At 41.6% G+C, this 27,397-nt stretch overlaps 1 protein-coding gene across 4 annotated transcripts in view; it reads left to right on the forward strand.

The window, feature by feature from the left end:
* LOC120900094 (WD repeat and FYVE domain-containing protein 3-like) overlaps window positions 1–27,397 on the forward strand; it is a 323,997-nt gene that overhangs the window by 176,999 nt on the left and 119,601 nt on the right. For all 4 annotated transcript variants that reach the window (XM_040306684.1, XM_040306681.1, XM_040306683.1 and 1 more), the window contains 3 exons: window positions 14,918–15,221; window positions 18,892–19,521; window positions 19,605–19,708. In XM_040306684.1, the coding sequence (XP_040162618.1) occupies window positions 14,918–15,221; window positions 18,892–19,521; window positions 19,605–19,708 (1,038 nt within the window). The remainder of the gene's footprint in view (window positions 1–14,917; window positions 15,222–18,891; window positions 19,522–19,604; window positions 19,709–27,397) is intronic.

Here is a 27,397-nt window from a genome sequence, read left to right on the forward strand (position 1 = left end):
GACACGAAGCGTAACCGAAGAAAAGGGTTAAAAAGGGCCGCAAGACAGGAACGAGCCCTTTTCTAAACCAACCGCGGAAAACGGACAAATTTTTTGGCGCGTAATATTACTATTATAAATCGTTTTGGCAAGAAATTTAATCCGCCTTGGTTTTAGTTCCCAACAATATTTCGGGAATTGAAGTATGATTGGCCGGTTCGCCTGCAAACGTCAACGAGTGCAGTCGTGTTTTGATATAGTTTTGCAAGCCCCCGCGATGGCGAATAAGCGATCGCAATATGCGGACGGAACGTTCCGCATCGATTTCTCGCTGGTGCCAAAGCGACCGTCTCTTTCGGAGACCGTCGATTTCATGTGCGAGCGGCTGGGAATCGGCGGAAAAAAAGTGCAAGTCGCCCAGCTGAATAGTGCGAAGAGCTGTGTGTTTGTGACGATGGAAAGGGTGGAGGATGCGGAGGCCATCGTCAAGGAACACAGAGGAAAGCACTCCATCACGCACGAGGGAAAGCACTTTCCCATCAACATTGAGATGGTAGATGGGGCGGTAGACGTGTCCGTGCGCGATCTGCCTCATCTAATCCCGGACGATGAAATTGTTGCTGAGATGGCACAATACGGTGAAGTCTTATCTATCACCAAGGGCGCATGGGCCCCCGATTCACCGTTGGCTGGTGCGCTCAACGGTGTGCGTGTGTTGAGGATGAAGCTGTTAAAGCCCATCCTCTCCTACGTAACTCTCTGTGGGGAAGTCACAGGTGTGTCCTATCGTGGACAGGCACAAACTTGCCGCAACTGTGCCGCACCGGTGCACCACGGTCTGAATTGTGTCCAGAACCGGCAAAATCGGTTTGCGAACGTTGCACAAGTAAAGGCCACGTACGCCAGTACCGTTAGTGCAAAAACAGTTGCACCCACACCACAAGTAGCGTCACACACTGCAGCAGGCATAAGTGGCCAGAAGAAAAAGAAGAAGAGCCGCTCAAGGTTCCAATCGGCGGCGACACCTACACCTACACACGCAAACGTGGAAGATAAGCACCCACGCGACGCATCGAAGATCGCCGCACGACTGATCATCCCGCTCGTGCCGGTGACCGTTCGGCCTTCCAGCCCGAAGCCGAACTCTCGCAAGGGGGAGATAAGCAATGCGAACAACAAGCACGTCGCTCCAGCTCTCCCTCTCGCTCCCACGACGGATGCTGTCGTCTCCGCGCATGATCGGCGCATCGATGATGCGTTATCACCTGCCGTTACTGCCGCTCCTGTGGCCACCGCCGCTGTTGCGGCTACCGCCGTTCCTGCGACTACTGCTGCTCCTGTGGCTACCGCCGCTCCTGCGGCTATCGCTGCTCCTGTGGCTAACGCCGATCCTGCAGCTATCACCGCTCCTGCGGCTACCGCCGCTCCTGTGGCTACCGCCGTTCCTGTGGCTGCCGACGCTTATGCTGCTAACGCTGCACCCGCTGCCGGCGCTCCTGCGGCTGTCTCCACTCCTAGGGACACGGATGATCCTGCTGCTGCCGCCGCTCCTGCTACTGCCGAAGTCCTTGGGGCTGTCGTCGCTAACCCAGCGGCAACAAGTGCTCTACTGGCCTTTAAGGTACCGCTCGATGTCCTTCCTGCCCCCTTTCCTGGTCCTTCCTCGGATGAACCGCGAACGGTAACACGTAAGCGAACCACTGAGTCAGATGTCGAGAGTGACGCCTCAAGTTCATCCATGAACAGCTTTACGATGGTCGCCAAGCGTAAGCCTGGTCGACCATCCAAAAAGGCCACTACCACTAACAAACTCTGAATTTCGTTGCGATAGATACGGTGACCAATAATATAGGATCAGTTGTTGGTAGTGGCTATAATATAGCTACTATTAACATCGACACCATATCCAGCGCAACGGAATTAGAAGCTCTTAAGACATTTATCAGGACGATGGATCTGGGTGTTATATTTCTCCAGGAAGTATATCATACAGACCTAGCGCTTCCAGGATACAATGTTTTGTCTAATGTTGACGCGTCGAGGAGGGGTACGGCGATCGCTTTACGGGACAATTTAAAATTTTCTCACGTCGAGCGCAGCTTAGACTCACGTCTGATCTGCGTTCGATTGGAGAATATAGCCACTCTGTGTAATGTTTATGCTCCTTCAGGAAGCCAGCGTGGGGCGGAGCGGGAGGAATTTTTCAATCGTACCGTGACGTTCTACCTGCGGAATGCATGTCCTCATGTCATTTTTGCGGGCGATTTCAACTGTGTGTTGAAGTCGAAGGATGTCACGGGTGGGGGGAATTTCAGCCTTGCTCTGCAAAACGCTGTAAACAGCATGGGTATGAGTGATAGCTGGGAGGCTCTCAGAGGCAACTCTGTGGAGTTTTCCTACATCACTAGTGGTTCGGGGTCACGCATCGATCGTTGTTATGTCTCCTCTTCGCTGCTAACACAGTTAAGGACTACCGATATGCATGTGCTCTCCTTTTCGGATCACAAGGCACTCACAGTGCGCCTCTGCCTCCCAACCCCGCCTAATCGTTTGACCTACAACGGTTATTGGCAGCTGAGGCCACACGTTTTAACTGAAGGAAACCTGGAGGAGTTCAGATGCAAGTGGAATAACTGGACTAAACAGCGTCGAAACTACGGCACGTGGATCTCGTGGTGGATGGAGTTCGCGAAGCCTAAAATAAAATCATTTTTCCGCTGGAAAACAAATGAGAGATTCTGAAGTTTCCACTTGCACCACGAACTCCTCTACAGAGGGTTGAAGTCCTCATACGAGCGATATCTGTCTGACACTAACGAGTTGACGAATATCAATCGTATATAAGGTAAAATGCTTCTCCTTCAGAGACGTTTTTCCGAGGACTTCAAACGTATCAATGAAACCCGCGTATGTGGCGAAAACATTTCGACCTTCCAGCTTGAGGAAAGGAGGAGGAGGCGAACTGTGATCGAAAAACTAAACATTGAAGACGGGACATCCTTAACTGATAAAGACGCAATAAATGTTCACATTAGGAGCTTCTTTTCAGAGCTATACACCACAGACAACACAGACAACACACAAACAGACGACACATTTACATGCACACGCGTCATTCCTGAGGATTGTGAGATCAATAATGGTTGCATGGAGGAAATCACTTCTGGTGAGATCCTCTATGCGATCAAAAACTCCCAGTCTCGAAAGTCCCCTGGCCCGGATGGAATACCTAAAGAGTTTTATCTACGAGCGTTCGACGTCATCGAGCGCGAGCTTGGGCTCGTGCTCAATGAGGCACTTCGCAGAGAAATTCCTCGAGGCTTCGTCGACGGGGTCATAGTGCTGGTGAGGAAAAAGGGGGGTGGGGATGCCATGTCTTCATTTCGACCTATATCGCTCCTTAACACAGACTACAAGCTTTTGTCGAAGGTTATTAAACCCCGTCTCGATTGTATAATCGAGAAATGGGGAATAATCTCGACAGCGCAGAAGTGTTGCAACAAACCTTGTAACATTTTTCAAGCTGTACTCTCTGTTAAGGAGAGGGTGGTTGATTTGAAGATGAAACGCAAGTGTGGTAAACTCATCTCCTTTGATCTTTCGCAGGCATTCGATCGCGTCGATAGAGGCTTCCTCTTTAATAACATGATCTCTATGGGTTTAAATCCTGGGCTGGTGGGGCTTTTGAGAAGGTTTGGTGATCAGTCCTCCTCCCGTATCCTAATCAACGGATCCCTATCTCCCCCTATTTCCATCCGACGATCCGTTCGTCGGGGGGATCCACTTTCCATGCACCTTTTCATCCTATACCTTCATCCCCTCATCACCAGACTAGAAGGCATATGCTGCGACCAGGATGACCTGGTCAATGCGTACGCTGACGACATCTCGGTGGTGACAACCTCATCCCAAAAAATCGAGTTGGTGCGTGAGGCTTTTGAAGCGTTTGGCAGAGTCTCCGGAGCCCGCCTCAACGTCGACAAAACCATCGCGCTCGACGTGGGATACACCACATCAAATGCCATTCAGGTCCCTTGGCTTCGTACCGTGGAGAGGCTTAGGCTCCTCGGTATATTGTTTACCAACAATGTAAGAGAAGCTATGAGCCTCAACTGGGACCTGTTGATCCACCATTTCCGGCAGCTGGTGTGGCTTCATCGCGTGAGGGATTTGAACATGGTGCAGAAGGTTGTTCTGCTGAACACCTTCCTACTCCCCAAGCTGTGGTTTGTTGCATCGGTTTGTGGCGCCCGTGCAATGGACATAGCGAAGGTGACCTGCACCGTGAACTCGTTCCTCTGGGATGGATCAGGAGGATTCCGAGTCCCACTGCAGCAACTGGCGCTGCCTTGCAACCGTGGTGGGCTTAACCTTCACCTTCCTGCCATCATGGCCAAGGCGCTGTTGACGAACCGGTATGTTGCGGAACAGGGGTGTCTACGAGTCGGAGGTCAGCACATTTCTTGTGCTGGGAATCCTCCGAACATCGCCGCTGTTTCGTCAACGTACCCGTGTCTGCGTATCGTCATACAGCAACTTGGTTATCAACCAACATCAGACGCCATCACGACACGCTGGATTCGAAAAACACTGACGGAAGTGCTACTTGAGCCGAAGGTAGTCTTGCAAAATCCGTCAGTGAATTGGCGGCTACTCTGGCGCAATATTCATCGTTCCTGTCTATCGTCCCTTCAACGCAGCACGCTCTTCTTGCTGGTAAACGGCAAGATCAGCCATGGAGAGTTGCTGCATCGAATGAACCGCGTCCCATCTCCGTCATGTTCGTTTTGTCCTGCAATAGACACTCTAGAACACAAATTCGCTGGCTGCAAAAGAGGCAGATTCTGCACCAGCGAATTAGCGTTGTTATCTCAGGGTGTCCGTCTACGTCAACGTTATTGTTCGGTTTGTTGCGTTTGCCTGTACTAAATGGCATTAGTGCAGGTAAACGTAACCATATCCTAAGTTTGTTTGCAAACTACGTCATCCACATCATTGGAAACAATGATGCTGTGATTGACATAGAAGTTCTGCGTTGTTCTTTGTAAATATTAATGTTAATTAGAACCTAAGCACGTTTTCAATAAAACATTTTATAAAAAAAAAAATTGGTGTGTTGATGGTTAATTTTATTCGCTGCTGATGGGGCCATTTGAAGCTCGTGCCACTAAAGGGTAAAGAAGCCAATTTAAAACAAGCGCAGGAGAACGTCTAACACTAATCTAATGTGTGTTGCTTTGAACATGTTTGATGCTTCAAATACCTTCTAAGCAACATATAGCACAGTGTAAAGAGGCAATAAAAGAAAATTTTTAAATGTGCTGAAATCTGTCTCGAGGGTCACACACACAGCGCGGGGAAAGCGACCGTTCACTTTACATGTCGTGATCCCTCACCCCTCCCGATGCTTTGGATGATGATGCGCTACAAGATAGTTAAACTAGTAATCCCTAAGATAAGGTAGCGGTAATCGATCGCGTGCATAAATGCGTGCGAGCGTGCGTGTGAAAAACCCAAAACTGTTTGATTTTGATGCGTGCATTTTCATCTGCTGTGGCTATCAAATTCTTTACATTTTTAGACAAAGCCTCAAAGTCTCTATAAAATTAAATAAAAAAACTAAAAAATTCAAACAAAATTCTCAAAACAAAATTGGGGGTGTTATAAAGACATAATATCGAAGCAAACGTGCAAATGTAGAAAATTTCTTTCCAATTCAGCTAGCGGACGCAACAGGAAACAGCATTATGAATTGAATGCATACATAGAGGATTCTGGTTTGTTTATTACGGTGCGCGTATGGTGCTGCACCTGTCCGTCCAGAATCTGGCGGCTTGTTGGCATGGTGTCGTTATCATTACGCCAAGCGACCGGATCTGGCTTGGAATGGGTTGGGCTCGGTAGGTTCATATCCTTTGGTCGAGCGCATTTGTCGCGCCTTAGCGGTAGACCCGGCAGCAACAAAGACAAGAAAAACTCCTCCCCGCGCGTGGACTGCTATGCTAAGTTATTATTTATTAATATTATTAAAAGTATTATTGGGTGGGATCGCCAATGGAAGTCGTCAAAATAAACGACGGTTAAAAAAGACGACATCTGCTAAATATGTAATTTACACGCTATTATCCTTTGCGATCGCTTAGTCTTGATCCGCCATACATCGCTGGGAGCTTCTACCAGCGACCTGGAGTCATTCGGATCGACCCGAAAGGCTCAGTAGGTACAATAAAGCATAAGCGACTCCGAGGTTGGGTCAAGCCAAAGTAAGTTCAAGGCCCGACCTGAACTCGCTGTACCAACAGATCGATGTCACTAATGCTTCATTGTACCGACTGTCCCGTACCATGGGTCGAGCATGATTTCGATACTGACCTTACTCTTAAGCTGCACCCCTGGGACGGAATCGAATCCGATAGACTCCAAGTCGCTGGTAGAAGTTCCCGGCGATGTATGGCGGATCCATACGGATCCTTCGGGTTGCATCGTGAAATGAATCGTTTGACTCAGTAGTAGTACACAGTACTAATACACAGCATACCCAAAAACCATTTTTATAGTCCTCGTTGATACTTAATAAATTACTTAGCTACTTCCGCCACACGGTCTTGGCCTATCTCACAAGTGTCCAAAACCGTTCACGGCCTCGCATTTTCTTTTGCCAATCCGCTATCCCAGCTTTAATGGCGGACGCCTGGATGGATGCCATCTTACCTCCACATTTTGGGGGGATTTACCTTCACGCCCGCTCTGTCCTTGTGGACGGCCTAAAAAGACTTTACGGACAGGGTCGTCCATTTAAAAATGTACAACATGGCCAACCCACCGGAGCCTGGCGAGCTTGATACGCTGCACGACAGTGAGGTCGCCGTAAATCTCGTATAACTCGTCGTTATAACGGCTCCTCCATTATCCTTCTAGACATACGACTAAGAATCCTTCTGAGCATCATTCTCTCGAGCGCGACCATAAGGGTTTCATCAGATTTGGGCAGTGCCCATAACCAAGAGTCGTATGTGAGTACCGGTATTATATAGGTACTATATATTGCCAGAAGCTGTCGCGAAGTTCTTTGAAGTGAAATGCTATCTCAGACTGTAGAATGAACGGTTGACAGCCAGCGTCCTTGCTCACAACTCATCCATGCTATTGTCGGAACTGACCCTGGAACCGACATAGGTGAAATGTGACACGGCTTCAAAAGTTCGTAACGGATCTGTAAATCACGGCTATGTAGGTTGTGATGGTTTATTGGTAGGGCTGCTGTTGTTGCCACCATCAGTTTGGTCTTTGCCACGTTTATCTGCAATCCGAGGTTATCTGCTACCTGCTCGATCCCTTGATAGGCTTCTGCTACATAGGAGAGCCGATGATGATGAGAGCCGAGACCAATGATGTCTATATCTCCAGCGTATTCCAGGATCTGGGATGACTTATAGAAGAAGGTTCCCGCAGTCTCCACCCTCAAGTCGCGGCTGGCCCTCTCTAGAGCCAAGTTGAATAGGAGACAGGCAAGCCCGTCTCCCTGGCACCGATCCTTGGTGGCAGCAAAAGGCCCTGAGAGTTTTCCATCCACCTTCATCTGGCAAGTGACGTTGGTCATAGTCATTCTCACTAGCCTTATCAGTTTGGCCGGAATTCCAAAAGAGCTTATAGCGTCGTATATTTTAACCCTGGCTAAACGATAACTCATAAAATACTGTGATATTTTTGTGGTTTCCAAAATGTATGTTGGCGAGTCGACTGTCTGATTGCTACTAATCCTTTTATATTTTCGTCATAACCCTGACAGGCCTGTTAACACTAATACTAACGTAATCCTATGTACCCTTTTCCTATAATCTTAAATTATATAAGTTTGCAGCCATTTAGGCGCCAACACTGGCTGTCACATGCAACATTGAAGTCAATTAAGAGATGGTATGTTATGCGTCTCTATTTTTCCCAACATATGCCACATGGTGAATCTTGCCTAGATGATATTGCCGGCATAATTTGTCAACAAAACATGCGAAACCATAATTTATGCGGGCGACTCTCAACCGCAAAGAAATCGTGAAGATAATTTGTTCATAAGCCGATGGAAGCTCAGTTTCCAGTTGGTGGAAACTAATTTTTTAATAGATTATAGGTTTTTAGAATATTATCCAAACGTATATTAAAAAAAGGTTTTTTCCTTTTTTTTATTTAAGGTAAACAAATTTTCACGCGATTAGAAAAATCTAAATAAAAAATGTTTTTAAGTTAACGACGGCTCAATAGCTTTCGATATGGTTAACGACTGTCGCTAGGCTATAAACGATCGTCAATTGAACTACTCGAAAATTTTGTTCGTATTTGACATTTCTCTGACGACAGTCGTAACGACTCGTTCGTTACGGTTTGCGATTCCACCCATTATTGTCATTAGGACCTACGCGATCATGTTGGCCTTTTCAGGACTTGAGTATCACGTAGCCAGATAGTCAGCCCTTGCTACGGCGGACGGTTCAATTTCCCACGCGGGACCTCAGTGAAACCTGCCCTGGGTAGAGCAGTTTTGGCGCCCTCTGTTGGAGAAATGGACGAACTGTTTCACCCCCACGAACAAAAAGTGGGTTATTATTAACATGGTGTGCGTAAAAACGTAAAAAGTTATGCTTATGAAAGATTTTCTATGCTTAAAAAAGGGGAGGGAAGGGGTACCACCGTACTCTCCCGCTTCCATACAAAATACATGGTGCGCTCTCTCAATGCTCGCGACCATGCGCATGCAGTATCCTTTCGTGTGCTTGTGTTTGTTTGTTTCGTGTTGCGCTGTGTATTTTTTTCGTTCAGCGATCCCTCCACTCGCTGCGTAATTTTTGTTTTTCTACAGCTAAAAAACAAAAAAACTACAAACACAATATAAATATAAAATAAAAAACGCTTAGATAGTTTTTTTTTATTTCATAAGTTTATTGAAACTTTTACACTTAAATTTTACATGATTTTACACATTAACGTAAATTGATACACAATATTTAACGAGAATAAAATTTATCGATGCAAACGTTAATAAAAGCCAAATATCTGCGTAGATCCTGTTGCAAACGTTGATTACTGTAAAAAAGGTATGAAATAATGCTGCGCGATGTACATAATGTACATACCATACGAATCATTCGCGCAGCTTCATTTCAATGCGCACAACACTTGAACACTTGAACACTTCACAAAATTATAACACAAAGCGACCAGGATTTTGTCCGCTCTTTGTCCGTAGGGACGGGATCATCAGGCTCGTCTTACTCTCTACGGTAGCTGTGTCAAACTCATTTCATCAGAGGGCCGCAAGTACAGATTTTTAGTGATTCGCGGGCCGCAAAGTTGAAATTAAAAAATATACCACAATATTTATGTAAAATACTGTTTAAAATCATTATTGTTAAACCAATTGACATTTTGTACTCCTCGCTTCAAATTTGGAATCGTTTCTTATTTAAAAATTTTGCGATGTTATTTTTCTTAGTACTCTTTAAAAAAAAAAATGTTTAATATAGGGTAACTGTACCAGTATTCGGCAGTATACCTGTTTTTGGCAGTGTAGCTAAAAACGTGTAATTACGCAAAAACGCGTTGAAAATTGTTTCAACATATATTTTATAAATAGAGAAATGCTCATTTGTTATTCATATGATGACAGCTTTCCATCTGAGCTTTTGTTTGATAACAACCGCTTTAATACATTCCGTACGGATCGTTCTGCAGCAAACAGTAACAAATGTAGAGGTGGTGGTGTCCTCGTTGCGATCAATGCAAATTATGCTTCCTCTCTGTGCTCGACAAACACATCTACAATTGAATGCCATTGGGTTCGAGTAAAAGTTCTTAATGTTTCGCTAATCATTGGATCATTTTATTTGCCTTCTGATCAATCAGCCAACATGGACACCATAAATGCATTCTTTAATTCATTGCACTTAACGAGAAAGAAATATAAGAATGACTTTTTTATTCTGTTCGGGGACTTCAATCAACCTAATCTTAAGTGGGATATCAATGGCAAATTTCCGACACTGAATCTTATGCTTACCCGACTATCCCCTACCAGTCAAGCTCTACTCGATGAACTAGGCTTTGAAGGTCTTCGACAACTTAACACTGTTCTAAACCACAATAACAATATGTTAGATCTAGTGTTTGCGAACGACAAAGTTACTGATTACATGAGGCCAATCGAAATATGCATCGAAAGTATTGTTGAACCTGATCCAGCTTTACTTACATACTTCACGCTCCCGCAATACAGTGTACCGTCATCTCAACCCCCACGTCAAGCAGATTTCAATTTTAGACGAACTAATTTCACTGATCTCGTTTCTGCACTTAACCAAATCAACTTGGACTCTATCGCTGATTATGACGACATCAACGACAGTGTGGCTGAATTTACTTCTCAAATGAATGAACTGTATGAACAATTCATCCCACGGTTTAATGTTCGTGCTCATCCACCATGGACCAATTCTGCACTACGTTTGGCTAAACGTCGAAGATCACGGGCCCTTAAAAAACTGCATCGACTAAAAAACAGCACTAATCAAATAAATTTTGCTCGCGCCTCAAAAATATATAAGCAGCTGAACCGAACCGCCTACGCCAACTACGTCAGGAAAATTGAAATCAATATCAAAAGACATCCCACATCATTCTGGAAATTTGCTAAAGATAAGGAATCCTGTGGACGACTTCCTTCCTCGATGCAGTTTGAGGGAAACACCATTACCGGAGATGAAGAGTTTTGCAATGCATTTGCCTCATATTTCTCTTCTGTGTACACCAACAATTCCTCGATACCGTCTAACTCAACATCGGCTTTATCCTTCATAAATGATGAGGTTAATTTATGCACACCACTAATCAACGATGATGAGGTGGAATCTGCTATTTCGTTGTTGAAGCTTTCCTACGCACCTGGGCCTGACAATATTCCCAGTGCAATTCTCATTAACTACAAGGCTGCTCTCATTCCCATACTGACCAAACTATTCAACAAATCCTTGCAATCGAAATGCTTCCCGCGTCTTTGGAAATCATCGTGGATGTTTCCTGTTTATAAAAAATCTGACAAAAGTAATGTGTGCAATTATAGAGGAATTTCAATGTTATGTGCGTGCAGTAAACTGTTTGAAAAGATAATGTCTCGTGATATGCTCCAAGCCTTTTCACCATTAATTTCTAATGTTCAACATGGCTTTATGCCGAAACGATCGATTGAGACCAATCTAATATACTTACTTAACTTTTGCCACTCCTATATTGACAAGGGCTTACAGGTTGACGTCATTTATACTGACTTCTGCGCTGCTTTTGACAAGGTCAACCACTTTCTATTGCTATCTAAATTATCAAAGTATGGTGTTCACACAAATGTTGTTGAGTGGTTAAGAAGTTATTTAACTGATTGTTGCATTAACGTTAAGATAGGAACTAGTTTATCTGCCACATTCCATAATTTATCTGGTGTTCCTCAAGGGAGTATATTAGGACCTTTACTATTTATTATATTTATTAACGATGTCGTGTTTGCTATTCCTCATGTTAAATTGTTATTATATGCTGACGATCTAAAAATGTTCCTACCTGTTAAATATTCTGACGACTGTGAAATGTAACAAAACTCGTTAAATTATTTTTCTGCATGGTGTTTTAATAATGAAATGTTACTTAATGTTAGCAAATGTATTTGTATAACATTCTCAAAGAAAAAAAAACCTATTATTTATAACTACAAAATCAATGAAGACAGCGTTTTTCCACGTTTTTCTCAGGTTCGGGACTTAGGAGTTATTTTAGACAGTAAGCTTAGTTTATCTAGCCATTATGAAACTATCGTCACTAAAGCTCTTAAACTGTTAGGATTTGTCTTACGTGTCTCGGCCGACTTTGAAGATCCTTTCAGTTTAAAAACATAATACTGTTCTTTAGTCCGTCCCATCCTGGAATTTGCCAGTGTAGTTTGGTGTCCCCATCAAATCACATACATAGATAAAATTGAAAAAAATCAGAAAAAAATCACACGTGTTATGTTTCATCGTCTTCCCTGGTCAAACCAAATTCCACGTCCTTCGTATAATGTTCGGTGTTTACTATTTGGCTTAGAGACTTTACAGCATAGGAGAACTACGGCTCAGATAACTTTTATGCATAAATTATTAATTGGAGATTTTGATGCACCTGACATTTTAAATTCTATTTGCTTTTCTACTCCCTCTAGAGGTCTTAGAAGTAGAGAGCTACTAAGAAGCCCTTTTATATCGACTGGTTTTGGTGCCAATGATCCACTGCTCAAAATGATTGATGTGTATAATAGGTTAGGGTTATCAGCAGATTTCAATCAATCCGTTAGTCAGCTGTGTCAGCATATTCAAGTTAGTTCTAGGGCCATACTTTAAACTTGTACTCTGTAAGCATTAAGTTATTTAGGCATACTGCCCGATAACTTTGATTTAAATAAATAAATAAATAAATAAATAAATATACGAAGCTTCACATCATTTCCTTGCATAGTTTTCAAAATATCAAACAAAACGTGCAGAGTTCAACATGTTTCGGCAGATTTGCTGTCAGCCAATAGTTTGGCAGGTTTCATTATTATGATAACCAGAGCACTAAAACAATGAAAGTCTGGTTTTTATGAAAGATTCTATCGTTGCAGATTTTATACTAGACGGCTTGGAATTTTAAATTCACTAAAAACAAGTAATTATTCACTTTGAATGCTGCCGAAAATTGGTACACGATAAATGTTGATTTTTGACAGATCAATGCTGTTGGCTTCTGCCGAAACTTGAAACAAAAACACACTTTTGATTTCGTCAAATATTCATTTAAAACTTTATAATAAAAATGCAATGCGTATCTCGACACATAAAACGACATTTCTTGTACCAAATATCACCAATTTCTCTATAAATTATCCAATAACTTGAGAGAAAAATAATAATTTGTGAGCCGGTCGGAGCCGTACTTTATAGCCGTATTCAGGCAGTTTCATTTCTCCAATGCCTACTTTGATTGTAACTTACATCAAAGCGACTGTAAAAATTGCGAGGAAAATGCCCAAAATGGGCAACACAAAATTAATAATTTAAGTACTTTTCAACTTTAATCTTAGTGAGAGTGTAAAATTGTTTTAAACATTTTTGTTTACCTATTGGCATTAATTTAAACATTTACCGACCCTTATTCGCGTTGCCGAAAATAGGAGCACAGCCTGCCGAAAATAGAACCAAACTTACGAAAATAGGAACAAAAACAAAAACAGTGTTTGCATTCCTATTCCTATAGTCCATAATAATGTCACATTTATGAAAAAAAAAAACATTCAAAGTGTACGAGCTGTTTTTTTGTGAAACTGCTGCACTAACCGGGCCAATACTGGTAGGTACATTTACCCTACTTTTAGAGTCACATTCAATCTCTGTTATCCTTATTATTAAAATAGGATATTTTTCAAATGTCGCGTTCTCACACGGCAGTTCTGTTAGAAAATATCGCTCAACCCCACTCTTTCACTGAGGTAGGGGAAATCTAGCTTCCTGTTGTGATTTTTTTTATAAGCAATCCGAGATATCCATCACTGGATGAACAACAAAAATAGTTGCCTGCAAATTTTCGACCGATCAGGAGAAAAATTATAATAAAACGTGTTTACACATTATTTTTCTTTAATTTCCAAGTTCCAAGTGTTCTGGTGGTACATTCATTTCTTATAACAAGAACCCGTATTTTACGAATATTTTTATTAAATTACGATATTTTTATCCGACGCAGATTCGTGGTGTGTGAGCCCAAAAAGATTGGCAAATATTTTTGTTTAAACTTGAAGGGTAATGATTCGCGAATTAAGGAAAGGACTGTGTGAGTTAACCTATTAATTAGCTATGTATTGAAGGACTTCGGCATTTCGTTTATTTTAATCCTTAATCTAAATCCTTTTATCTTAAGCATAATAATTTCATTTTGGTTTTGATTTTGGGGAGGTCGCAAAGTACAATTCATCTTGTAGAATGTGAGATGCAAATAAATTCAACTAGGCTACAAATGCTTTCGATAAGTCGTACATATTGGATATTAACTGATTTTTTTGGTGGAATGATTATGAAAAAACAGAAGTGGCTCCAATCGAATATCAAAGATGTAACATACTAAGGTCGGAGTCTTGCAGATCTGTTCGGAGCAATTCGGAGCCGACTGAAGCTTTTACTCGGCAGTCAGAGGTATTAAGATCGGTAGGGCCGACCGGAACCATTTCTGACTGCAGACTAGCCGCTCCGTGCGACAACCGATGACTCCAACGGTTGCGAATGACTCTAGACGGCTCTATAAGCTTCGGACGGCTACGAGCGAAACTGTTAGTTTGATAATCCATCACTAGTTGTTGCAAAGTTTCCCAGTGTTTGTATCTTGTCTTTTCATTCCTATTTCGTTTCTAGACAGACGCAAATCTGTTTTTCTATATGGAATGTGTAATCGAGTGTGCACAAAATTATGGTAATATTCAGAATTTAATCGAATCATAAAACGAATTAGTTTGCATTCGATTTAAGGTTTCTTAAGGGTCTCGGGCTATACATTGGGGCTTGAACCCTTGACGGGCATGTTTTTAAATCGTTCGAGTTTACGATTGTACAACGAGACCTGCCCAACTTTGGAGTTAATATACACCTTATGTGATTCTAGTGACATGTTCGACACGATGTTTGTATTTTTGTTTGAAAGGGTCTAAAAGTGTACCTCCATAAGGTTATATGGATGTGGTTATTGGGATTTCGTGTTCGATTGGATCCAAAACGCCACCATAAGGACAATTGAACTTCATACAACACGTTCATGTTATTTTTTAGGTTATTGAGTTTACTTAATTGCATGTTTATGATTCTAAAAACATTTTACAATTCTTATTTTTTATTTTCAGAGCTCAAAACATCAAACAATGCTCAAAGATATTTTATGAAGATATCTGCGAAATTCATAAACGACGATATTTGCTGCAGCCAATAGCTCTGGAAGTCTTTTGCGCCAATGGTCAAAACTACTTACTTAGTTTTCCACAAAAAGTAAGAGATAAAGTGTTTCAAAAAGTCTCCTCTATGGCCACACAAATTGCTGATAATGCCCAACAATCCGTTGCCGGACAGAAAAGGGCAGCAAGTGTAGAACATAAGACTGGACTTTTAAACAATTTGATAGGTGAAACATCTGTTACTCAGCGTTGGGTGGTAAGTTAAAATCATTGTGATAAATATACATTATAATCATACAATTTATAAAGTTCGACCACGTGATCAAAATCGATCTTATATCATAAATTGTCTCAGAGATGATTAAAAGATTAAGGTCTAATGAAATGAAAAGAAATATTTCAAGGTTATTATTATCATATATTTCTTCTCTTTAGCATATCATACACCTGTGTCCAGCTACGTTCGAATCGCAAACCGCCTGCTTCGAATCGCTTGCCACTACGATCGAATGCGTGCATCCACAGTTGAATTGCGTGCCAGTACGGTTGAATCGCGTTCCACTATGGTTGAATCGTGTACCACTACGATCGAATCGTGTGCCGCTACCATTGGATTTCTGAAAGGTAGAGTATAGCAAGCCTTGTGTTTACGTTTGAAAGCTGCTTCCTTCTTCGCCGACGGCATTTTGTGTGTAAAATACTAATAAAAAGGAATTCTCTGATTATAGGCAAACCCAACGAATATTGGTTGAAACCACGAATATTTGTTGATTTTACCATCAAAACAACGAACACTGAATATTAGTTGAAAATAAGAATTTTACCATCAACAAGGGACCATGATATTCGTTGATAACAAGGATTTTACGTGTAATCAGTGAATATTTATCTTTTATTAGAATTTTACAAACAAATTACCATTGGCGAAGAAGGAAGCAATTTTCAAACGTAAACAAACTGTATGCTATACTCTTCACCGCGCGGCCATAAGAGGTGAAATATACAGCGAAATGAACTATTTGACAGGTAAAATATCTGACAGCTGCTGCTAAAGAGTTGGGGGATATAAAACATCCGCTTTCGAAAATCTCTTAAAATGATAGCTGGTATCGCGGAAGAAATGGTTTAAAATTAACAGTCGTTATAAATTAACCAGAGTTGTCAAAAAATGCTAGAATTTGGCATCGCGAACGTATTAAGTTCATTTGTTAATTTTAACGGCTGGTCCTATGCCGCCGTTATACAAACGACTGTCAAGAGCGTATGTGATACAAATTAACAGTCGTTTAATTATACTGCTCTATTTTTTCCCAGTGTTTGCCTATATGCGTTATCAAGCAGTCGTTAACTGTTTTGACGATCGTTTATTTTAACAGGAATGAACAACAAATGAACTGAGTTAAACCAGAATGAACTTTAAACGACTGTTAAAATGTGTTTATTTATTCGCAATGCAGGCTGATATCTTCTTAAGCAGAACATTCCCAAAATGAATGAAATTGTTGAATGAAAATTAGCAAAATACTTAACATTGAAGTTCTATATTGGATTTAGTTACAATTTTGTGCACGTTATTTGTTTATATTGCACATTGCCTGGTTGCTGTGATGCATTATCTGACAGATGTTTTATCTGTCAAATAGTTCATTTCGCTGTGTCTTTCACCTCAAGTAGTAGCGCAATCTGAAATCCAATGGTAGCGGCACACGATTAGATCGTAGTGGCTTATGATTCTACCGTAGTGGAACGCGATTCAACTGTATTGGCGCGCGATTCAACCATGGATGCTCGCATTTGATCTTAGTAGCATGCGATTCGGAGCAGGTGGTTTGCGATTCGAACGTAGCTGGAAACAGGTGTAAATTGAGATGAAAAAAATTGCTTTAAAATAAATCGATATCTACGAGATTAAATTTTTAAATTACAAGTAAATAACAGATTTAATTTTTTTCATTGTTGCACTATGGTTTATGATTTTTTTTTCTGAAAGTATGAAGTTCATAAACACCCTTAAAGCATTCAATTAGAGTAAAATTTTCAATAAGTGAAATATATATATATATATAGAAGGCATAGAAAATATATATCAATAAATTAAATATATAAAGAATAATTATTACCTATGCAATCTCTGTTTCCGGCCATTTTGAATAAAAATTAGTTTGGGTCCAAGGATCTGTTTTAAAGCGATTAATGAGGTTAATAAATACTTTTATACATTTCAATATCCTGTTTTACCAATTGCTGGACAAAAAAATTAGTTATCTTTTTTTAAACATTAATCCTTTTTTTATGTTTTATATTCGTTCTTTTTGGCACAACAACCGCTGCTGATCAAGGCCTGCCCTGTACGCACTAGTGAAGTGAGCTTGGCTTTCAGTGACTTTTTGTTACCGTAGCAGGAGAGTCCGTCCTACGTATGGGGACACGGTCTATTTGGGGCTTGAACCCATGACGGATATGTTGTTAAGTCGTTCGAGTTGACGACTGTACTACCAGACCGACTCATGCAGGCACCTGCTTGAAAAATAGCAAAACAAGGTGGTGTTACATTTATTCCAAGGTGCATTAAAGAGATCAGGTGGTGGAATCTAGAAATAAAGTGTATGTAGAGCAGGTGCTCTCGTAGCATGTTTTTTATAACCAAATTTGGACTTCACATGTTTTTATAACCAAATTTGAACTTCACTTTTTGACAAGACGGGTGAGCATTTTTGCTCAAACGAGCTTTCTGGAGGCTTGACGAATACACAAAACACTCTTAAAATCTCCATTCAGAAACAGAAGCGATAAAAATCAGGCTTCTAAATTCATACACCTTGGGATAAGCCCACCTGTATGTTATACCCACTTAGATAGCTGCTCGAAAACTGCTATTCAATGAAAACAGCTGACAGGGTGAAATTTCAGCCTACGAACATAAACCGGAAAGGGCCCCATCGTTAACAGGCTGATAAGTCCCCGGTCAGACACATAGATGGCGCCGATAGTATTAAATGCATATTATTTTTATATAGTACCAACCTTCAAATGATTCGTGTCAAAATTTGACGTCTGTATGTCAATTAGTTTGTGAGACAGAGCGTCTTTTGTCAAGCAACTTTTGTTATTTTGTTGTTCCATCAAGACAACACACCGTGCCACAAGTCATTGAGAACGATGGCAAAAATTCATGAACTGGCCTTCGAATTGCTTCCCCACCCACCGTATTCTCCAGGTTTGGCCCCCAGCGACTTTTTCTTGTTCTGAGACCTCAAAAGGATGCTCGCAGGGAAAAAATTTGGCTGCAATGAAGAGGTGGTCGCCGAAACTGAGGCCTATTTTGAGGTAAAACCGAAGGAGTACTACCAAACCGGGGACTTATCAGCTGTTAGTATATTCCAGATATTAGAAATTATAGTCATTACTAACAAGCGTTAGTATACGGTTGGCATTGGGTTTTTTATGGTTACTTCAAATATTGGCCTGATTTTTTTTTCGCACCAGCATAGCTTTCGTTTTAGTTACGGTGGTTTTCGATGCCTGGTACTCGAGCCTTGGTCTCACGTCATAGTGTAACGTAGAAGATTGATGATTTTATATAAATGAAATGAACTAACAGGCATTGATGTATCTGTATTACAGAGTATTTGGAATTTGAGAAAATTTATTTGATAGTTTTTTTTTCAATTTAATACATGAAAAAAATGAATCAAATTAACGTTAAAGTGAATTTTCTTGAATGCCGCATGCTATATAATAAATATGCATATTTGTAGAAATGTAAGATATAACTGATAACACGTATGTATACGTTCTACATGCTAATGCTATTGCTATTAATGAATTGCTAATAATATGTATCTTAACTGAAATGTAAATTATTCGTAAAATTGTTTTTATATCCAGTTCTCTAATGTGCTTTTTTCTTTTCTTTTTCTATTTAGCGAGGCGAAATATCAAATTTTCAATATTTGATGCATTTAAATTCTCTAGCTGGGCGTTCATATAATGACTTAATGCAGTACCCTGTATTTCCTTGGATTCTAGCCAATTATGATTCCGAATTTTTAGATTTGAGTGAACCTTCAAATTTTCGGGATCTTTCAAAACCGATGGGAGCTCAAACGCAGGAACGATTGGAACAGTATTTAAAACGATTTAAAGATTGGGACGATCCACAAGGTGATACTCCGCCATATCATTATGGAACGCATTACAGCTCAGCTATGATCGTGTGTTCGTATTTGATTCGTCTTGAACCGTTTACACAACATTTCTTACGATTACAAGGAGGCCATTTTGATTTGGCCGATCGAATGTTTCACAGTGTTAAAGAAGCGTGGCTCTCAGCTTCAAGACAAAACATGGCAGATGTAAAAGAATTAATTCCTGAATTCTATTATCTTCCTGAGTTTTTGGAAAATTCAAATCGTTTTGATCTTGGAACAAAGCAAAATGGAGACATTTTAAATCATATTGTTCTTCCACCATGGGCCAAAAACGATCATCGAGAATTCATTCGTATGCATCGAGAAGCTCTTGAATGTGATTATGTGAGTCGTCACTTACATTTGGTAAGATTCTTACAGTAATTTCAATTATTCTTTCATATATGTTTGATAGTAAATCTTGATGTGTCGTTATGTTTTTTTTTCAGTGGATTGATCTCATTTTTGGGCACAAACAGCAAGGACAGGCAGCAATAGATGCAGTGAACGTATTCCATCATTTATTTTATGAAGGGAATGTTGATATTTACAGGTATGGTGAGTCAATTAAATCAATCAACGTGTAAAGATACAGGGTTTCCCACGATTTATTGGTTGGTTCCCACGATTTATTGGTGCGTTCCCACGATTTTTTGGTCATTTCCCATAATTTTTTGGTAGCAACCCACGATTTATTGGTCGGTTCCCAAATATTATTGGTCGGTTCCCAAATATTATTGGTCGTTTCCCAAATATTATTGGTCGGTTCCCAAATATTATTGGTCAGTTCCCATAATTTTTTGATTTGTCGCGATATGATGTGTATACTCTAGCTAGAGCTTAATTTAGGGTGGCGTGGGGTGGCGTAGGGTGGTGTGAGGGGGTGTGGGGTGGATGAGGTGATGTGGAGCGGTACGAGGTGGTTTGGTGTGTGGGGTGGGGTGGAAATATGTGGTGTGATATGAGATGAGGTGTGGTGAAGCTCGATGGGATAAGGAGAGATGATGGGAGTCAGAACGGGGCGAGGTGGGGTTGGGTTGGGTTTGGTGGGATAGTGGATGGATGCACCATAGGGGTGTAGTAAGTTGGCATGAGTAGATGTGTTAAGTGGGGTTGTATGTAATGGGTTGATGCGAGATGGGGTGATAGGTGGTAATGGGATGGGGTAAAGTGTGGTGGAATGGGATAGGATGGGGTAGTGCGGGGTGGATCGTCTCTGAAGATCAGAAAGGGAGTAAACGATCGTAACCCAACGAAACGCTCTCACCGCTCTTTTATCTTGCACTGTTTTAATGCAGAAAGCCAGCGCTCAAACTGTTAATGTTAATAATGCTAAACAAAACATTAACATTTAATGCAATAAATGCTCCAAAAAAGCCAACAGTTAAGTTTGAATGTCATAATTTTATTTTTACATGCAAACCAAAAATCACACAATCAAATTCCATATCAACCCAGCTCTGCTCATCGACCCCCTACTTCCCTCCCCCACCGTCCCACCCCGCACTACCCCATCCTATCCCATTCCACCACACTTTACCCCATCCCATTACCACCTATCACCCCATCTCGCATCAACCCATTACATACAACCCCACTTAACACATCTACTCATGCCAACTTACTACACCCCTATGGTGCATCCATCCACTATCCCACCAAACCCAACCCAACCCCACCTCGCCCCGTTCTGACTCCCATCATCTCTCCTTATCCCATCGAGCTTCACCACACCTCATCTCATATCACACCACATATTTCCACCCCACCCCACACACCAAACCACACCACCCTACGCCACCCCACGCCACCCTAAATTAAGCTCTAGCTAGAGTATACACATCATATCGCAACAAATCAAAAAATTATGGGAACTGACCAATAATATTTGGGAACCGACCAATAATATTTGGGAACCGAGCAATAATATTTGGGAACCGACCAATAAATCGTGAGATGCTACCAAAAAATTATGGGAAATGACCAAAAAATCGTGGGAACGCACCAAAAAATTATGGGAAATGACCAAAAAATCGTGGGAACCAACCAATAAATCGTGGGAAACCCTGTAAGTACGGGAACATCGGTTCAATGCTGTTGTTTTTATTATTTCACCAATATCGTAATAAAATTGCAGTTTATTACTGCTTTCTAACGACTAAAAAGTAAATCACGGAAGTTAGTGGTAGACTGATCTCGTATTGTTCTAATGTAGTTAAGATCAACATTACTGCTTGCAATATGTACGAATTAAAGTATAACGCGGTTTTTGTCGATTTTTTATTCCTTTTTTGTCTTCTTTTGACAGCAACAACATTGATTAAACTAAACGAAATATTAGCCGGCATCGCACAGTCGTTTAAAGTTCATTTTAGTTTAACCGAGTTCATTTGTTGTTCATTCCTGTTAAAATAAACGACAGTCAAAACAGTTAACGACTGCTGGATATCGCATATAGGCATATACGGGGAAAAAAATCGAGCAGTATAATTAAACGACTGTTAATTTGTATCGCATACGCTCTTGACAGTCGTTTGTTTAACGGCGGTTTGTTTAACGGTCGTTAAAATTAACAAATGAACTCAATGCGATCGCGATGCCAAATTCTAGCAATTTTTAACAACTCTGGTTAATTTATAACGACTGTTAATTTTAAACCAATTATTTCGCGATACCAGCTATTATGGCACATGAATAGTTGTTTATTGAACTTATATATCCAATAAGGGTGCCCTTTCCGTAAGTTCGTAGGCTGAAATTTCAGCCTGTCAGTTGTTTGCATTGTGTACCAGTTTTCGAACAACTATCTAAGTGGGTATAATTTACAGGTGGGCTTATCCTAAGGTTATGAATTTAGAAGGCTAACTTTTATCACTTCTGTTTCTGAATGAAGATTTTAAGAGAGTTTTGAGTGTTCCTCAAGCCTCCAGAAAGCTCGTTTGAGCAAAAGTTTTCACGCATTCTGTCAAAAAGTAATATTCCGATTTGGTTACAAAAACAAGCTATGAGACCACCTGAAATACATACACTTTGTTGGGATTCCATCTGGGGATGGATCTTTAATGCACCTTGGGATAAATGTAATAACCACCTTGTCTTCCATTTTTCGAGCAGGTACTCGAATCTAATTCTAGTTTTGAGGCTAGAATAATCTAAACTGAACTCCAACTGTCAAACTCCATACAAAAAACTGACTAGAAACGTGAAGGGATCCAATATCAATATAAGGTGGCAGTAAATCACCTAGTCATGCAATCATTAATACCAGTTATAAATTTCAGAATTTATTATTACGCTCCTATAATGTTTGTCTAATTCGTTCACCCCGGCACTAATTTTCATAAATTTTCCGTTAACTCGGCATTTGCGATGCAAGCAATTGATTTTGAAACAAATATACATGCAGCGAGATTAAATTTCTTTTGCTATAATTTCAGCTGTACTCTGTTCATCAATACTGTATGTTAATGTAGTATGAGCTAGTATGTAAATGGTAATGTTAATGAGTATGTTAATACATAAGTACGCTATCATACAGCAAGTTATGTTTGTTATTCAACTTTAATTAGAAGTAGTGCAATACGGGGTTAACCAAGTCACTTTGCGATGTGATCTGCACAATTAATCTTACTTGAGACGTATTACTATTCTGATGCGCTACTTCATTTGGCCCGAAATAATTTTCTATTCCGCCGCATTCATTTTCATCCATTATATGAAGTTTTTTTCACTAGGAATGTTAGCTGGAGCCGTCCGCGATGTTTATATTAGTTTTTAATTAAATTTTTGGAGTTTTAGTGCTCATTTGTAATACAATTATTTTGTTTAACAAAAAAAAGAATAACGAATCATGCAATGCAATGGTACAGCAGTGCTGATACAACCATAGTTGCTTTGATGTCTTAGTTTGGTAATAGCTTCAGGCCAGCGGGTGTATCGGTCATCGATCGTGAGGTAGTAGTAGTTGCCGTTGCTGATGGGAAATGGGTCTATGATATCGATGTTTATGTGGCTGAACCTGTCTTGCGTAGCCGGGTACGGTACGTGTGGGTTTTTCATGTGTCTGCCCACCTTTATGCGTTGGCATGCCAAGCAGTTTCTGGCGAATTCTTGTGCGTCTCTTTTGACATCCAGTCAAACAAATCACTCTGTCATTAATTTGGCAGCGGCTCTCGCTCCAGGGTGGTTAGGGTCGTATAGGATATGTTGTAGCTGATTCCAGAATGATTTGGTAATGTACGGGCGAATTATTCCACCAAGGTATATAGACATTTTGTGCTTCATGGGATCGGCGTTTTTTGCCGTTGAGTATGTCGGTGATCTCAGGGTCTTTGGTTTTCTCTTCTGCGAAACGTTCAAAATGGATCGCAGGTGACTCGTGCACAATTTTGATTCGTGAGAGTAGGTCGGCGGCGGTCAGTGGAGAATTTTCCAGTGAAGTCAAGTTGTCTGACTCAACGCGGCGAGGTGATGTCGTGAGTCTGGCGAAATGCGAAAGTTAGAGGTTTGTGGTCCGTGTAGATACAGATTTCGCATCCATCCCATCATTTTTCGTCACACGCACACACCTCTACACGCGCGGCGGTTTGCTGTCCAATATCTAGAGAGAGAAGACAGGGCATCTCGCTTTGGCACACAGAAAAATCTCTGAAAAACTTCGGCTCTGCTACTTGGGAGTCTAGCTGCTTCACACTCTTTATTCTCTTCTTTTTGCAGTTCCCACAAGAGGATTCAAACATGTGTTCTCACATACTTACATACTGTTTACAATTCTGTCTTTTCTTCTTCCCTCTTCACACCGCGCTGGAGCCCGTGGTGATGCGCGTGTTCAGCCTGCTTAGTTCAGGAAAGATGTCATCAGATTTGGTGCGCCTCAACCGCGGTGTTGTATGAAGGCTGTTGATGAAAATACACAATTAATAGACACACCTTGTTGAAAATATTATACTTGATTTGAAGATGTGACGAACTTACCTTTGTGCTTGAGGATCAATTGAACATTGAACGCCTGTGCACACAGTGTTGAAGAGGTTTGGAGAACAGCTAGCCGTAGCAGCACACATCTGAAACTTGTAAAGTGCAATGTTTTAATTAGACTAAAGGTCACATATCACTAGACACTTAGAAAAAGACACTTACCCAAACTATTTTATGATAAAAATTCGTCCTGCGATAGAGCAGAAAGAACACCGCGGATGGTGCAGTACGGGAAAGTGTTTTACGCAGGAAAAATAGTTCACGCAGCACACAAACACACACTCTCATGTCCACGGTTCAGAGCACACTGAAGTCGCTCTTTGGCTTGGATGGAAAAGAGCAAACCCCAGATGAGTGCGATGGAAGGAAATGACTTGTGTTCAACAGGGATGGGTAGAATCAAACACACGAAGTGTGCAGGAGAATTCTCTTCGTGTGGCAAGAGAGAATTGACTAACATCCTGATGAGCGAGAACGCAACAATCGTTGTAGAATGTAGAAATGGGATAGGAGAAAAAAGCTTCGGTTGCTACTTGGGCTCGTTCATCATTTTTTTTTTTCGTTTTTTCGCTTGAGCCACTCGATTTCGGTCTTCGCTGATTTTGGCAGCGCACGAAGGGGTTTCGGTTTCAACTTCCAACAACAACAACCACACGACGGGGCTCGTGGATACTCACGAAGAGAAAATCACTCAAAAGATAGAAAAAACGAAAGGTCTATATAAAATCTTCGGCTTTTGACCGTTGGGATGCCTTCTGCAGGTTGACCTTATAAAAGATGGCCTTTCTCTCCTAATGCATTGTAAAGTGCTGCAAGAAAGGTAGTGGGTAACGGTCGTGAATTGTTTTCGCGTTGAGAGTCCTGTAGTCGCCACAGGGCCGCCACGTCAAGTATGCCTTTTTTGTCATTTGCAGCGGACTGGCCCAGATGCTGTTGACGAGAAACTCGAACTCGGCACGAGCTGCAGCATATTTTTCGGGGGACAACCTGCGCGGCCGTGTGAAGGTTGGTTGTCCCGTAGTCTCTATGCGATGCTTGACGTTGGAATGCAGGTGTGTTCCAAGTGCGGTCAGCGCAGTCAATCCAAGGAACTCCCTCACCAAGTGGCGATTGATGAGGTTGAATCGCACATTTTTACGGTTGTCTCCCTAAGATGTGGATCAGGAACACCCGGCAATCGTATGTTGGTTAGGATGTCTACGAGCATTTGTCGCGCATTTGTTCACTAAAAGGTAGAAAATGCTGGAGAAAATCGACTTCTGTTATTGCGGTACCAATGTCTGCGATCACAAAGATCCACAGAAAGGCGCTTCGAAGAGCAAGATCCAATGTGCAGGGTTACTCTCCACACACTTGGATAGGTGTGCTGTTAGCGGCAAACAGTTTCATGGTCGATGGTTAGCAAGGGATGGAGCTGTGCTGTCGAGGTATTACGGAGATAACGGAGCTGTGCTGTCGGTGAGCGAGCCCTTGAGCGTTCACGAGCTTGATTCTGGTTCATGAGAGTTTCTAAGCATTGACTGAGCTCGGCTAATTGTCGTGAAAGGCGGTTGACCTCCTCATTCCGTGCCTCGGCGATGGTTTGGTACGGACCTGTGCGATTGTACATAGCGAAGGAATCTACCACTGAATCGGCCACCTTAACTATTTCGTTGGCGTTCTGGGAGGAAGCAATCACGGACTAAACGTAGGGTGGCAGCCGGCCGGTGCAAAGATCGATCAACATGGAGGCGATTATCGCACCGTTTGCTGTTCGCCGCTTCTCGGCTAGTAGTTGCGAAGGTTTGCGGTCGCCTACGCTCATTTCAGATAAGAAACGGTGCAGACGGCTTCACTGAGACTCTTCGAAATGTTGTATTATGGCTTTCTTCGTAGATTCGTAGCGGTCGGTATTAGATACGTTGTTAAACGTTTTAAATATTCCAGGCGTCGAACTAGTTTGACGGAAAAATATTCCAGGCGTCAAACCAGTTCTCCAAGGCGTAGAAGAATGTATGAATGTCGCCAGTATCCTGTTCGAGTGCTTGAGACGCATGGCATTTACGGTCTCTACTTGAAACTTCAGGAAGTCGGTAGTGGCGCCACGAGCGAGGGGGATTATATCAATTAGGTATGGACTCGGAGCGGGGAGCCCAGCTGCGAGGCTGGCGGCCACCGCGAGGCTGATGGCAACTGCAGGGGTGGCGACCGCCTCTGCACCTTGTTGCGGTCTACGCTGCATCCGCATCAGGGTCAAAAGTGAATAAAAGAGTGGATCTTGCCTTAATTATTCACGTAACCAGATTGTTATCGTTTCGGTCGGTTGGAATGAAATCGCTTCAGAATCATCGTGCGTCGTCTTTCTTCCCGGGTGCAGAAAATTTACGGTGAAAATTGGCGGACACAATGATTGCGTCGTCTTGCTTGTCAGCTTAATGCACACGGTTCCCCTCTTGATGGTTGAAGAGGTGCGCACGTTGGCTGGGTACCGCTGTACGGTACAACGTTGGCTGCGTACACAAGGGACTACGGGCAGCGGCGCTTCTCTCTCGGGCGTGGACGATGCACAGTGGGCAACGGCCATACAAACGCCGGGATGAAAATCAATTCCTCCTGCTATTGCAGTTTTTCTTCATTCAATAGCAATGCTATTACTATACAGGGCAGTCCTATACTAAAATCGTCAAGACAGCAAAACAATCTTAATAATTATCGCTCACAACATTGCATTATTGTGTAATACTTTACAGCATCAACAATTATTGTTAAGAATTCAAACAAAGGCGGAGTAAGTTCCGTACTAAAACCGATTTTTTAAATTTTACGCGCTAAAAAAGCTGAGTGTTTCATGGTTAGTTTTGAAAAGAGCTGATTCCTATCTTACGACCTTTTTTAAACTGTTTTTCTCTGTTCAGCTTTGTTTCTTATGCCTGTTTGTTTCAAATGCCCGTTTATGACAGGTAGTTCGATACTCGTGGTGTACGGCTCATACAACAACACGTCAAAATCGCTCGTGCTATTTTCAAGAAAAAGTTCAATAATTTTCGGGGTCGCAGATGGTCGTAGCTAACTTTAACGGCAATACGTAGGAAAAATGTTGATCTTTCCTATGATATACGACACACGAGTGAAATCGAGTCGAATCATAAAAAAAATCACTCTCCAAAATAAAAATATCCAAAAATTCGGCAGTGATGTTTGATTTTCAATCATTTATGAACTTTAAAAACAAGTTTTTGCCAAATATTCTGACTTAACATCAAAGTATGACAAAAAGCCTTTCCAA

Source organism: Anopheles arabiensis, chromosome 3 (assembly GCF_016920715.1).
Source record: "Anopheles arabiensis isolate DONGOLA chromosome 3, AaraD3, whole genome shotgun sequence".
In the NCBI taxonomy this organism is placed as follows: Eukaryota; Metazoa; Arthropoda; class Insecta; order Diptera; family Culicidae; genus Anopheles; species Anopheles arabiensis.